Source organism: Dromaius novaehollandiae, chromosome 11 (assembly GCF_036370855.1).
Source record: "Dromaius novaehollandiae isolate bDroNov1 chromosome 11, bDroNov1.hap1, whole genome shotgun sequence".
Lineage (NCBI taxonomy): Eukaryota > Metazoa > Chordata > Aves > Casuariiformes > Dromaiidae > Dromaius > Dromaius novaehollandiae.
Window position 1 is genome coordinate 21,290,010 of NC_088108.1, and position 13,960 is coordinate 21,303,969.

Genomic DNA, 13,960 nt, shown 5'->3' on the forward strand with positions numbered 1-13,960 from the left:
CTTGCTTGAGACCTTGGAATGAAGGCACTTGCATTTTAAATATGAGTTTGTTCACTATCAAGAATTTTTTGTGAGTCACCACACACTTCATAAACCTGAAGTCTGTCCTTCCATATTACAAGTTCAAAAATGACGCTAAAGAACTACGACTGTCACACATACAAATACATTATTGCCACTAGAAAAAATGAAATAGTAGTAAAGCTACTTTTAACTCACAAATCTTTTCACATGTATCAAATTTGAGAGTTATGTATTTCTTTATATCATATTCAAAACTAATCAATAGACATTATTATTGCTAGAAAATGTGTTCCTATAAAAGCTGTAAGTCTTACTCACAGAAGAGTCAATCTGGTTGTATCTTGCAATGTCTTTATGAAGAGTTCTCAGAATGATCATAGCCACCATGCCAGATAAGAAGAGAACAATTACGAGGGAATTCATTATACTGTGGATAAAGAAAAAGTAAAACTTTCAATCCATTTTTTCAGATCTCAGGATACGCACTCCCACTCATACCACACGTACAGGTGGAGGAATAGCCTTAGATACTCAGATTTCATATAAGCCATTCCATTAGACTTTTTAGCATGTACCTTCACGATTTGTTAGATATAGACAACTGAAAAGAACAGTATTTTATGATGTACTATTTATTCTCAAGACAGTTACGTTTGCATGTCTTCATTTTCCACGTCAAGCACTGCTAGCCTGCACAGTCTATTTATGATAGATTTAAAATGCTCTCTTAAACACTAGCTTCCAGAACAGTCCTGGAGTGAACGCAATGATACACAGTATAGCGCACAATTGGAAATGAAAGCTGAGACAGTCAAAGCTCGCAAACTCTGAGAAAAACAGTGCCATTAAATTAAATGGGTCTAATCACATGAGTCTGGGCCATATACCATGAAGCAGTGATAACAATGGAAAAAGAGTTCTGTTGTTGGTTTACAACATCACAAAGACGATGCACTATGAAAAAAAGCAAGGATGTTCAGTACATAAGAGGACAGAAGTTCCATAAGAAGAGAGGACACAAAGGCAAGATTAAAAAAAAAAAAAAAAAAAAAAAAAAAAAAAAGACAGACATAGGAGACATAGGAGTGGGGGTGGAGAGGAATGGGAAACAACAACAAAAAGAAACAGGCAAAAGGCACAAATAGTTCCTAGAAGTGAATTTGGCTTCCGAATGTTAGTTATATGTAAAGATAGATGCTTGCTGAGAATCTCTTGGAAACTAACACCATACCACAGCCATGCTCTTCTGCTTCTTCAGGACTGTAGTTACAATTTATCAAAAACCGCAGACTCTGGTAACTTTCCTCCATATAAAGCTCAGAAGTAGTTTTCCCAGTGAGAAAGCTAAGGCTCCCAAAGCAGAGTTTGTCAAGTAGATTCTATACCTATGAATCAATCAAATCTACACCATATCATTTAGTATTTTGTGGACACATATTTAATCAGATTACCCTTTTCAAACACTTTATATTGCTAAATGTTATAATTTCTACATAGCAAATTATAAGCTTACCATTTGTGTGGTACAGAGGAAAATAAGTGAGAGCTTTTGATATATATCTTTTAAAAGAAACCCTTCTTTTTACTGTAAGCAGCCGCTGAGTACAAAACAGCCACTGTATATATGTAACTCTCACTTGGAAGCTGAAGAAAGCCAGACAGTAATAATAAGAACACTGAAAAGCAGCAGCAACATCTCAGAAGTTCTACAGAGTAGAGATGATAAAGTAAAACCATAGAGGTTGCTTTCCTTTTGGATACTAATGGTACATTCCTTTGGTGAAATGCAATACTACAGTTGCTCCCAAGAGAACTAAGACTGATAAAAGTTATTCCACATATGGAAACAAGAAAGTTTACTGGCCTGAAAACTAACAGACTTTGTTTTACCACAGCAGAAGTTACATATCCCTAGAAGCACAGATGAGAAGTCTTTGTGCTCCCTTGCAAAAGTTAGTCATTTCATAAATGCAAGTCTTACCTAAACCACTGGATATTGGTGTGTGGCATGGACTCCAAAATGTAGTCCCACCTGGAAGCCCATTTAATATTATTCTTTTCCTATAAAGAAAATAAATATCAATGAATAAAAACAAGTACAAGTTTGTTGCAGTCTCTGAGAGGGAATAAACACATAAGATCTCTTCCACAAACCTTCCATTCAACATTTCTGCCTAAGCTTGGTATCAGCCCTGGATGTTAAACTTCCCTCTTGCATTACGTCTTTCTTAGTTCTTGACCTTCTCAAAGAATATCTCAAGTTTGCTGAGGTCTCCTATCCATACCTTCTACCTTCAACTCTGTGACTTCTGTGGCTTCACTAAGCCTCATCTCTCCATGATGTGGTATGCAGGTGCCTGCAGCTCCCAAATGCAGGCTGAAAAACAACCATGCAATCACTGCAAGATACTCCCAACATACCACAGTCAACTTTCAACTTCAGCTTTGTTAAACACACTTTATGAATATGTTCTAGTTTCCCTTGGAATTTGTCTCTCTCATCTTCTTTAATGTATTTAGCACAGAGTTCCTTGCCCCCTCACCATGATGGTGTCTCATACAGACTTATTTTGCACCATGATTCCTGGCAGACAACTGTGATTTGTCTTAAATCCTTCACAGGAATACCTAGAAATCATTCAGCAACTTTCACCTTCAAAAGAGGCTTTCATCCTCTTGTATCTCATCCTCCAAACATTTCACATGAGTGCTGTACAAGTAATGATTCCTTCTGACCCTCAAACCTTGTCCTCCACCAGCTTGTCTCATGGACTGCATGTTCACTGTCCTGCCATCAAATCTCCTGACTGGAACGAAGTTCTGCTGAACTTCTTAGTTTATTCACCAGATGTTAGTTAATTCTGCAAATTTAGACTATATTGTCTATTGCCTAGAATTTTAAAGTTAGAATTAGCGTTCTGCAACAAAAAAACACAACTCATTGAAGAACTGCACCAACACAGGTAAGAGGCTGAAATTGCCTGAAGTTACTCATTGAAGTTACCAGCCTAGTTTGATCAGTAGTTCACAGCTAGTCGGGACAGGTTTTCAGAAGTGTGGCTCTACAGTTTATTATCTGAATATCACACTGCTCACATGCTCACATTTTTGTGCACTTCTCTATTAAACGCAAGAGGTGCAGCTGTTTATATTTTTGCACGCACTCAGGGCTGAACACCTTGCCTACTATAACTAATTAAAATGGCCATCATAGCTTTTTCATCAAAAGGCAGCTACCATATTAGAAAGGACCATAAATCAACTATTCCTTTTACTGGTTTATGCATTCAAGCTTGCTGAAATTAATGTCTTCCTCTTTTTCCCTTACAAATATTTTTCACTGGTAATTACTCCCCTTATAAGTTATTCTGAAACTACTGATAAAAAGTAAAACACATCAGATATTCTTTCATTCCAAATCAAGGCTTAAGCGTAACAGAAAACTAAGTCAATTTTAAAATATCTAGTGATTAAGGTGTACACAGTGCCATCTGCTGGAAGTACCTGAACCCACTGCAATTAAAACTTACCTACTCTACTACAAAGAAAAAGGCAACAGATAGTACATATGCATAGCACATTTTGTGAATAACTGGACAAAGTTCACATTGCAATTATGAACTGCAATATATCATCAAGATTTAGACATTAGTATTAATAGACAGGAGGCTCATTCATGTAGTCGAATTAGAGAGTCTAAGGAGGACTGGATGTCTCAAGGGAAAAGTAACAGGATATAGAGCCTTGCACCTCAAGGTCACTGGTTCAAATCAAATTCAATTTGGTAGAATGAAAGCTGTTACCATATGACGGCTGCTTGGCTGCCTATGCAAAATAAGCTGGTGGTCTCAGGCCAGATCCTAGAAGATGGGTGTATTACATCACAAAAACAACAGTGCTTTTAGGACAGACTGGAATGGAGGCACCAAGGTTTGAAGCAGCACAAACCAAATTATTCTCACCCCACAGGAGGCTGACTTTCCAGGCTGAGTAAAAACCCAGCTGCTAGTAACCTTGATTTCCTCCTTTCTAGAGTTATAACAGGCTGAAAGAAGCATGGTACTCTAAACAACAAACACCTATTCAAAAAGCTAGCGAATAAAATAAAAGCACTTCAGAATGAGACAAAAACAGCAACTCCACTAGAAAAACAGCTTTATAATATGCTTACTCTGAATTAGTATCCGGAGACACTTTTGTCTTTAGTATTATATAAATATTTCTTCTTCATGATAAGACTCACATCTCCCTAGTTGAACTCTGAAAATGTAGAATGTACCTCAAGGTAGGCAACTCTTCCAGTTATTCAATCTACTGAATTTTCAATGGGTAATAGAGCAAAACTGAAGGCTACATTTCTTTTATTGGTTTTCTTATGTCAAAAAAGACCTGGTTGTCAACAAGACAGTTAAGACAGCAATTGCAGGAAAAGTTTGAGAATATCATTAGACCCACAGAATCCTGAAAGTTGATAATAATAATGGAGAACCATGCTGTTGAATTTTCTAAATCAGGGATGTAGTTTAAAAGGGGAAAAAAGATGCATGCTTTCCTGTCTGAAACTGGATGCTGGGGGGGAAGGAAGCAGGCAGTCTTCTTTACTTATACATTTCAAGTGTCACTTGAACTTCTACTACTGGAAACATAATGGTTTGGGGAAAAAACAAACAGATCAAGGAAACTGTTTTACAAGACAGTCCTCAAGCAATTTACACTGCCTTAATCCAATTATGACTATTACCAAATCATTCAGTTGTTTGGCTCTCATTCTTTTGGGGAATTACACTTTTGTATAACAGATCCAAGATACTTACTTCAAATGTCACAGAGTAAGTGTAGATCAAATTCAGTTTACTGTTGAATTCTCCAGGAATCTCCATAGGTGGACCTTCACAACTCAAGTTGTTCTCATCTGTATGTTTGTAGCTAAGAAAAAAAAAGTTAAATAAGATTTGCATAGATGTGTACACACACACACACACTTCAGAATTTCTGTAAAAGTCCTCGAGCCACACCAGAACTGAATGTTAGCTCTCATCAGCACTCATGGTGAGAGCTAAAAAATTCCACGGGAAGAGTCCTAGAGACCTGCAGCCTTAGATCACTCTCCTAGACTCCATTAATAAATTCCCAGAAATCTGAGTAGGTGAAAACATGATAGATAAATTGCTTGCTAAGCATGTGAGACAGAGGTAACAGACCTCAAAGGCCACAGGATGTGGTTTCACCCTACTCACTCTTCTCCCATGATCAGAGGGAAGTCCTAAGCTAATATGCTGCTATGTTAACTGGGCTGTGAAGTTTGGAAATCCTTAACTGGTAAGTTAGTAAGTTTTAACACAAACTACCCCTTCTCTGCCACCATATCTCCCTCCACATCTCTAACAAGATTGCGTTATTGTAGAGGGGCTTAATCTCAGTGTATTTGTCAGTAAGGAAGACAAGGAATTTCTTACAGATCTCCAAAAGGTTCTCACCTTCCCTCAAGAGTCATGGGGGAAGGGTGTTTTTCATTTTGATGGATTTGGGGGTGTCTCATTTTATTTATTTATTTATTTATTTATAACTAGGGCAACAGAAGTGACTGAGAACCTTTCCATTTTCCCTTAATATACAAGTAGTCTAATATCCTCCCTCTTCAGGCTTGTGTACTCTGGAAAAAAAAATAGTAATTCAGAGCAGCACTATAAATTCCACACATGCAAATCCTTCTCTGCAGGACCGTAGAAATACTGCAGCCGGAGATGCACAAAAAGAAAAAAAAAAAAAAAAAAAAAAAAAAAACAAGAAACCTTAAGGTTTTCTTGAATTCACTCCTATGAATCTCCTATAACAATAGAAAATAGCTTCCTTCTCATACCCTTTTCTCAAGGTGTACTTATCCAATCTAGCTAAATAATTCTACCCTTTTGTCAAGGTGTACTTATCCAATCTAGCTAAATAATTCTACCTTATATGTATTATATGTTAATAATTGGGCCAAGCCACAAGGCAATAAAAACTTTCATTAAAGAGCTAAGGTGTTCCAAACACAAATACTCCATCAGGAGACTTTCAAAGCTGCACAGCAAAACACCAAGTCAGAAAAGAACAAAAATTAAGGTTTTATGTGCAACCTAACCGTGCCCCCTTGTGGTCTGCACTACTGGTGAATAAGCAAGTTATCCCGGTTGTTTTTCAACCATTCAATATGCAACTGATAAAGGGTTAAAATGGGGAAGGTTGGTAGAATCTTCTTGCCACCATCTGGGAGCAGGTGAAAAGGGCAGGAACAAACATATATAAGAAGCCTAATTCACTGAAAATACACCACATCACTGCAACTGAAAAAACAAGGCACTATACCCAAGTCATGTGGCACCATACAGCATGTCTGTATGATTTGAATAATTGTTGTCATGTAATTTAAAAACATCATCTCTCTAGATAAGAGGGAAGAGTTTAAGTTAGGAAAAAAAGCAACCTACTTTGAAACTGCACAAATGACCTGCAGTTTTTAAATACAAGTAAGCACAAACTCTGTAAAAACAGTCTGACGGGGGCCAAAGTGAAATAATTGCTTAAGTCTGTTCCTGATCTCTGAAGGGTTTTAACTCCTCTCTGGTCAACACAGCAGTGCAGAAACTAAAAAGTTAAGGTTTAAGAAAGCGTATTACTCTTCTTAGATGCTTAGATTCTTTGAATATCAGTATTAATTTGGTATTTCATCTGCACCTCAGCATCCAAACTAACATCGTACATTTGCGCAAAGACTGTACATTTGTACAAAGAAAGTACATTCAATACGCAGTGCAGCAAGACTAAGAGAAATGATGTGGGAAACTGTCACCCAGTTAAAGGATGTTTGTCAGTGTATCTGAAAAAAAATGCCTTTTAAAAGAAAGTTGTTAATTTACAACTAGACGCAACTCTAAAAATATTAGAAAACTTGTTTTAATTGTTTATGTCAGGTTGTAAGAGTTTGCATAAGCAGCTTTTCCTCATCGGAATGGACATTGTAAACATAATACAACTTTGCTTTTCAAATGTTCCTCAGCCAAGGAACTGTTCTTCGTAAATATAAGCCCAGTTGTGAGCCAGTATGCTGAAAGCTTTACCACAGTTAAGAACAACCAGCTCCTCAGAAAATCAACATTACACCCAGTATCATTTCTAAGTTTGTAACTACTGTTAAGACTCCCTCCTACTAGTACCTGCTGTCATAATAGGCAGTTACCTTTGCGGTCTCAATCGCGCCATCACCAGTCTTGCATCAGGCCAGTTTTCATCCTTCCCTTTATGGTACATGATTGTTATGTCAACATGGTTGAAGAGGTAGAAAGTGTTCTTCTTGTTAAACTCCGACTACAAAATACCAAGAGATTGAAAAACTTCTCCAGTAGGAGAGGGCACAATGTGGTCAAGGACAAAATGAGACTTGTCACATGAAGGAGCAAGGAAGAAGGGGGAAAAAATACTTCAGTGTTCACATAAATGTTATTTATAAAAAACAAACCCACATATGTATCAGTCAAAATTATTAAAATATCACATCTGCATTACTAGTAAGATTTAAAAGCATCTGACATCATTTTTGTAAAGTTACAACAAAAAGCTGCCAAAACAGATTCAAAGATCCATTATTCAAGGTACAAGGAACTCAGACTCATAGTTGCTCCCCCCTGACATACACACTCCATGGTAGACACTCCAACTACTGAAGTTTACAAACCACAGTCTGCTTCAAGAGAATACACTTCACCTTCAATAGCTACTCTGCTTCACCATCTCTGTTCTCCCAGGAGATGGAATTATGAAGAACTACATAAAGCTCATGTTCGAAATAACAGGTAACACCTGAGTTGACTAGGGTGACTTGAATTTTCTTCTCCTCCACACTGTCATTGTTAAATTATTTTGACTATAACTTTACTCTGAATTAAGGGACTAGGATGACAGACTGCTAATTAAGTTTCCAAGTAAAAAAATTTTTTTTGAATTGTGATTATCCTGAACAGTCTTTAAAACATTTAAATTATCTGTGTTCAAATTGCCATATAACCTTCCTGTCCTGCCCTCCACCAAAACATTATACTGTCTTGTGCTAAAATTATCTGGATTCCATTATAACTCAGTCTTCAGAGACCTGTTCTCTGTAATTCCAAAGTAACAGTTGAAAAGGTAGCACAGTTCATTAGCTGCATAAAAGTGAGGATGTACTATAGTCCTAGATCTGTACAGTAACAACCCTTTCCCCCCCACTTCTAGAAATATACCCAATATATATTCCAGAAGAGATAATTAAAGTTTTAAAGAAGAGGATGACCTCCCATGACTCCAGCACAGAGATAAGACAGTCACCCAGAGTGATACATGCTTTCTTGCCCATGTAACAATTGCTCCTAGAGAGCTATGCCATGTAACATTCATTTTGTGTAAACAAAAATTGATTCTGGATATGACAGCTACTCTGGCAGAGCATCCACACTACCCACCACTAACATACATTATTTGTATAGCTCTTCATGGATATACAATACAAGCTTTCTGAGCACTCACTAGAAAGTTCAACCATTGCTACACATGAAGACCCCACAAAAAAAATAATCTCATTTTAGCTGTTGACTTTGCTAAAACCGTTTCCCATGTACTAGCTAGCTTCCATCACAACATACCAGCGTCAGTTTAACCTACAAACAACTTTCCCCATAGCCCTAACAATATAACACCACGTACTAAGTACTATAGTTGAACACCTAACTAAAACAGGTTATTCAATCCACAGAACGTTTTCAACAGCCTTCTTTCTAGGGAATCTGAGAAGCGACCAAGCAGGGAGTAGATTGTAGGCAGACTTGCTGTGCACGCATAGCAGTTGATCTGCACATGCATGATAAATGCAGCACTTCCAAGAAGCATCAGACCTACTGAATACAAGTAAATCAACTGAGCAGTAAGTCATGTGGCAGAGCCGACAGCTCTTCCTCTCACTGAGGAGATGAGCACAGTCCCTCATCCTGGGAGAAATAAAACTGAACATCACTGTTATACGAAACGGCACTAGTTCACCAAGCAACTCCAGGGATGACTGACACACCTCAAATTGTCAATATAATTCTTTCCCCTATCACAGCTGTGTTTGATAATTTTCCAGCCACCTGGGAAAATCCAGAGGAATTTGGCTTGTAATCTGTGCTACACAACTTTTGCAACTAGAATGCAGTGCTCATTTCTAGATGCTCACTGGAAAGCTTCTCAAAGAAATAAAAGAAGGTCTTGCCCACAGATATGTCTTAGTCCTATGGACAGAGAACGAGTAAGTACAAGAATGAATACACATGAAACTTTTTTCAGAACAAAAACTCAAACCTTCAAAGCATTCAGATGCCATCAATACAGTTGTTCTATAGCTTCAACTACATTGGTCAAAAACTCTGTAGGAATAAATTTTTATGGTATATCAGTGATAAACTGTATATGGAAGAAGCATTTGGTTTTGTCACTGTTCAAGTTCTGACGTTCACAAAGATATCTGTTCTTTTTCAGGAAAATAAAAATTAAAACTCTAAATGAAATTACATCTACTATACTAAATTAAAAAAGCTCCACCACTTACATTTATGACGCAGGCATCTTTAACTCTACCATCTGGAGTAACAAAACATCCTATTGGAAAGCCTGGATTACAGTATTTTTGTCCATCTTCTACATCATAGCACCACGTTACAGGCATGTTATCAATAATCCTGGACAGAAAACATTGAAGAACAGGTCCTCAGAAAAAGAGCTACCTTATTGCCTACTGGCATTTAATACTCATGTAATACACAGAGTTTTCATTAGTGCCCACAAGATGCACAGTAGAGGACAACTATCAGATGGAAAAAAGTCACCACTTAGAAAATAACTAACATGATGTAAACAACTGAACAGCAGAAAAAAAGTCCAAGGACAGATCTTCACTTACCAGTGATGTTGATAATTCAATTGCATTCCTTTCTTCAAAAAAGCCAGTTTATTTTTGTCAACATTGTTTTCTGGGTCATATGATCTTGTACAAACTTTCTTGCATGTTTCTGCCTTATTAAAGGTGAACTGTTACAAAAGTCAACAAAAAGAGTAACTTAAATTTTGCTACAATAATGTCTTTTTAGACTTTTTTTAATGTAAAGCTTACTTTTTTTTCCAGAAGCTTCACTTCCTTGCTATAAAAATTCCAAATCCAGTATTTCCCATACAACTTAAATTTCAAGAATTCTGTATATCCAGCATCAGCATTTCCCTTTTACATGGCTAAAGATCCCTACAACAGGCCAGATAAATTATATTCAGATAAACCCTGACAATCAAAGTTTGAGAATTAGTAGAGGTATTGCTTTTTTTCTTCATTTTGTTTTATTTTCATAATTTCATCATCTGCTACACCAGGCTTTTAACAATACTCCTTTTAAATGTTCCATGTTAATTTTTAGCTGCATTTCCCCATGATGACTAAGTTATTGGATAATGCTGCTGAAATGCAACATATTGCGCAACTTCTCTGCTTCAAGCGCGACACTTCCTAACACAAAGGTGTTCACATATGTGTATCAAACTTGCATTCTAAAGCCTGGTTAGAGCTTAGCTGTTAATAAGCTAACATAAAACATGACTGAAAATTCTAACATAGTCAAGGCCTAAGCGGTAACAATAACAAAGCATTTTTAATTACTGTAGCGTGTAGCCATTTCAAGGAAGTAATTGTTATAAAACTTAACGGTCTATTCAATGGGTACCTAACCCAAATGACTCATCATGCTACACACTTAAAAGCGCCTTGCAGCCCCCAGTCATAAGAGTTAAAACTACATTAGCTCAAAAAGTCAAGGAAGAAGAGACTTCTAGGAGCAGTCTACACATGGGAAGAGGCATCACCTCCTTAACAATCCTACGAAAAGATGTAACTAGGTCCCTTATGACTGAGCAGCAATAGACTCAGAAACTCTGTTGCTTTATTTCCTCAGAGAGATTTGGATTATCTAGCAACCCTCACACACAAACACAGCCAAATGTGCAGTTTCACCAGCAAATCCCAGCCTGGAAAGCAGGACAGCATACAGCTTTCAAGCATTTCACAAGCCACAGTCTGACCATATCTCCTTTACTGCCAGTAATTTTCCCCAAATTGATTGTAATTGACCAGTATTTGAGAGATGCTACTTTTGGTCATTGTGAATGCAATGCATGAGAAGCAAGAATATTTTATACCTGACCTACAAAATGCTTCTGTATTTTTATTTTATAGAAGATATCAAGTGATAGGCATCAACAATGAAAAATTTAGATTTAGACAACAAAAGTTAATTGTGAGCAAGCAGACAGAAGTTGGAGGTAGCCCCCATTTAGCTGCCCCTTCCCACCCTGCAAGTTGCACAACCAAATTGCATAAGAAACAGTGCCTGAACCACCAGCTTACAGCTTCTTCTACTAGAGCTAAAAATCTAACGATTTCAGATTACTTAACACGCTAGGCTGTAAACCCAGTTGTTCAAAAACTGTTTCACATACAGTTTAGCTGGATTTCTCTACCACAGAGGAATAGGAAAGAAGAATGATTACTGATTCAGCTGCCTAACTTTAATTAGCCATCATAAGACATCTTTGAGGGGGTTGTTTTTGTTTATTACAGAGATAGATGATCATGAACTCTTCAGTTACATCCTGAGACAAAAAGACAGCTGTCATTTTGATGTCTGTAAAGTTTAAACAGGATCATGTTCAAGGATAAAACAACCTTATACGGAGATGATGCTATTCTCTCCCCAAACAGTACTTGTCCAAGATTTTCTGATGGCCTTTTTTCTTCTGTATCTTGACAGAAGTCAAAACTGGAAAAAAGTAGAAAAGACTACCTTTAATTGATAGAAAACTGTAAATATCAGCCTAAAGCAATATCTTAAGTTATACCCTTAACATGGCATTTTTCTTGCTTCTTTCAGTGCATTGGCCCAGTAAAAATTTGACTCCCTATGCAAAGTTTATCAAAATAGAAATGTTTCAATACAGCATATGACATCAATCTCAACTAAGATGCACCATTAGCAGAACCCATGACATTTAATCCAAGCGCCCTTTTCAATTGACAATTAAAACAATAATGCAAAGGACTGTTCTCGCCTCTTGCCCTTCCGCACCCCCCCCCCCACAAAAAAAACAGAAAAAAACCCTAATCCTCCATTCTTAGCAGAGTCTTTATAAATAGTATTTATATGAAACATGTTCCAAAGAAGGGAAGTACTGTTAATATTAACATGTCATATTGCAAGATGCTATTCAGTGACTCTTTTCTACTATGTATACTCTGAAACAAGGGAGAAGGTAACCATTCTGGATCTTCATTATTTACAAATTGGTAGCGGTAAGTTATGAAAAAAGAAGTCCACTTGTCACTGATGACTAAGTATCTTGCCTCAGCGTGTGGAACTAAATTCATTAGCTTCCGTAAAGTTAAATGCAAACAGGGACAGCGTTGGCTTTTTGAACTATTTCCCAGTCTTTCTGCCACTTTTGTCACTGCTGTGTTACACATAGTAAGAGCTACAACACTGGCAAGTTTTTCTCTTTTGTAAGCTCAACAACAAGACTCACAATCATATTAATTATGCATCATTGTTTAGGAAGCCTACAACTACCCCCAAAGGCAGGTAACAGTTTTCACAGGCAAGAAGCACAAAGAAAAATCATTCAAGAATTAGACACAGAGCTTTGAGGAAAAGGGAAAGTAACGAGGACTTTTCTGATTTCTTCTGTTTGCCACAAGCAAGGAACACAAAGCTCCTGCCTTCCTAGGCCTGATGAGCAGGAAAGACTTTTAAATGCAGCAGTCTACGCTAAATCCAAAACTGGGGTCAAAAAAGGCACCCATTAGAAACTCACAAAGAAACCTCATCTTTACCAATAAGGGGAGAGTGAGGATGGCCAGGAGGCACAGCTAACAGCCCTCAACCTTTGCACCCTCTCGTATTTCATTCCTGCCGCCAAGAACTGGGTTTACTCTTCAGTATTGCGGGTGCACAAACAGTTTTCAACGCACACGTGTAGCATGTCAAGTTATGAATTATGTCGGTTCACCAAGAAGAACAGAAAACATGTTTTTTCCAGATCACCATGTACTTACGCGTCGTACTCGTACGGCAGAACCGATTCGACCGAGTCCAGCCTGTTCACAAAGAGCTCAATCAGGGACTGAAATGGAGAAGGGGGCGGGGGGGAGGAAACGTATGAGAACTCGAGTAACAGATGTACAGCAAACACAGAACATGTCATTAGTTGGCACGAAGCTATATGAAGTTGAGAAGAGCCTACTTCACCGCAGGCAGCGGTTACCACAGACCTGACAGGCCCCGGCCACGCCAGAGCCGCCCTCGCATGGCAGCGGGAGGCGGCAGCTCCCCCCGCCCGGCCCGGGAAGAAGGAAGCACCCGTGGGCGACCCTGCTGGCGCCGACTGAAGAGTTCAGCGGGAGCAGGAGGGGTTTTGGCCCTCCAACTCAGGAGCTCGGGGTGCTGCGAGGAGCGGGCAGCAAGGCGGCAGGGGGAGGCTGACTTCCCGCAGCAACGGCTGCCCCGGAGATGGGGCCACACGGGGAGGGGGGACCAGTCCGGGGCCTCCCGTGAGGGCTCTCACCTTGCAGCCCTCGGTCTCCTTGCCCTCCTCGCAGAAGCTGACGGGCGCCAAGCCGGGCAGGTAGAAGGCGGCGCAGAGAGGGGCCACCAGCAAGAGGCCGGCCGCCAGCAGCCTCATCTTCCGGCCTGAACGGGCGAAGGCAGCATGAGGCCCGACACCCGCCGCCAGCGCCTTGCGGAGGCGGCCTCAGCCGAGGCGGAGGCCGGTAGCGGCGGCGTCACGACGGCGCTGGGGCCGTAGCGCCTGCGCGCTGCGAGGCGGTGAAGGCCTGGGCGCCATTTTGGGGCGGGGC

The 13,960-nt window shown here is 39.1% G+C and overlaps 1 protein-coding gene across 1 annotated transcript in view; it reads right to left on the reverse strand.

The window, feature by feature from the left end:
* The window catches only part of LOC112989675 (transmembrane 9 superfamily member 2-like), a 34,229-nt gene extending 20,269 nt beyond the window's left edge, over positions 1-13,960 (reverse strand). Inside the window, exons 1-9 of the mRNA XM_026110991.2 lie at positions 13,669-13,960; positions 13,160-13,227; positions 11,777-11,870; positions 9,971-10,098; positions 9,620-9,749; positions 7,241-7,368; positions 4,839-4,950; positions 2,006-2,085; positions 343-451 (exon numbers count right to left, since the gene is read on the reverse strand). Coding sequence (XP_025966776.1) covers positions 343-451; positions 2,006-2,085; positions 4,839-4,950; positions 7,241-7,368; positions 9,620-9,749; positions 9,971-10,098; positions 11,777-11,870; positions 13,160-13,227; positions 13,669-13,785 — 966 coding nt within the window. The 5' untranslated portion in view covers positions 13,786-13,960. The remainder of the gene's footprint in view (positions 1-342; positions 452-2,005; positions 2,086-4,838; positions 4,951-7,240; positions 7,369-9,619; positions 9,750-9,970; positions 10,099-11,776; positions 11,871-13,159; positions 13,228-13,668) is intronic.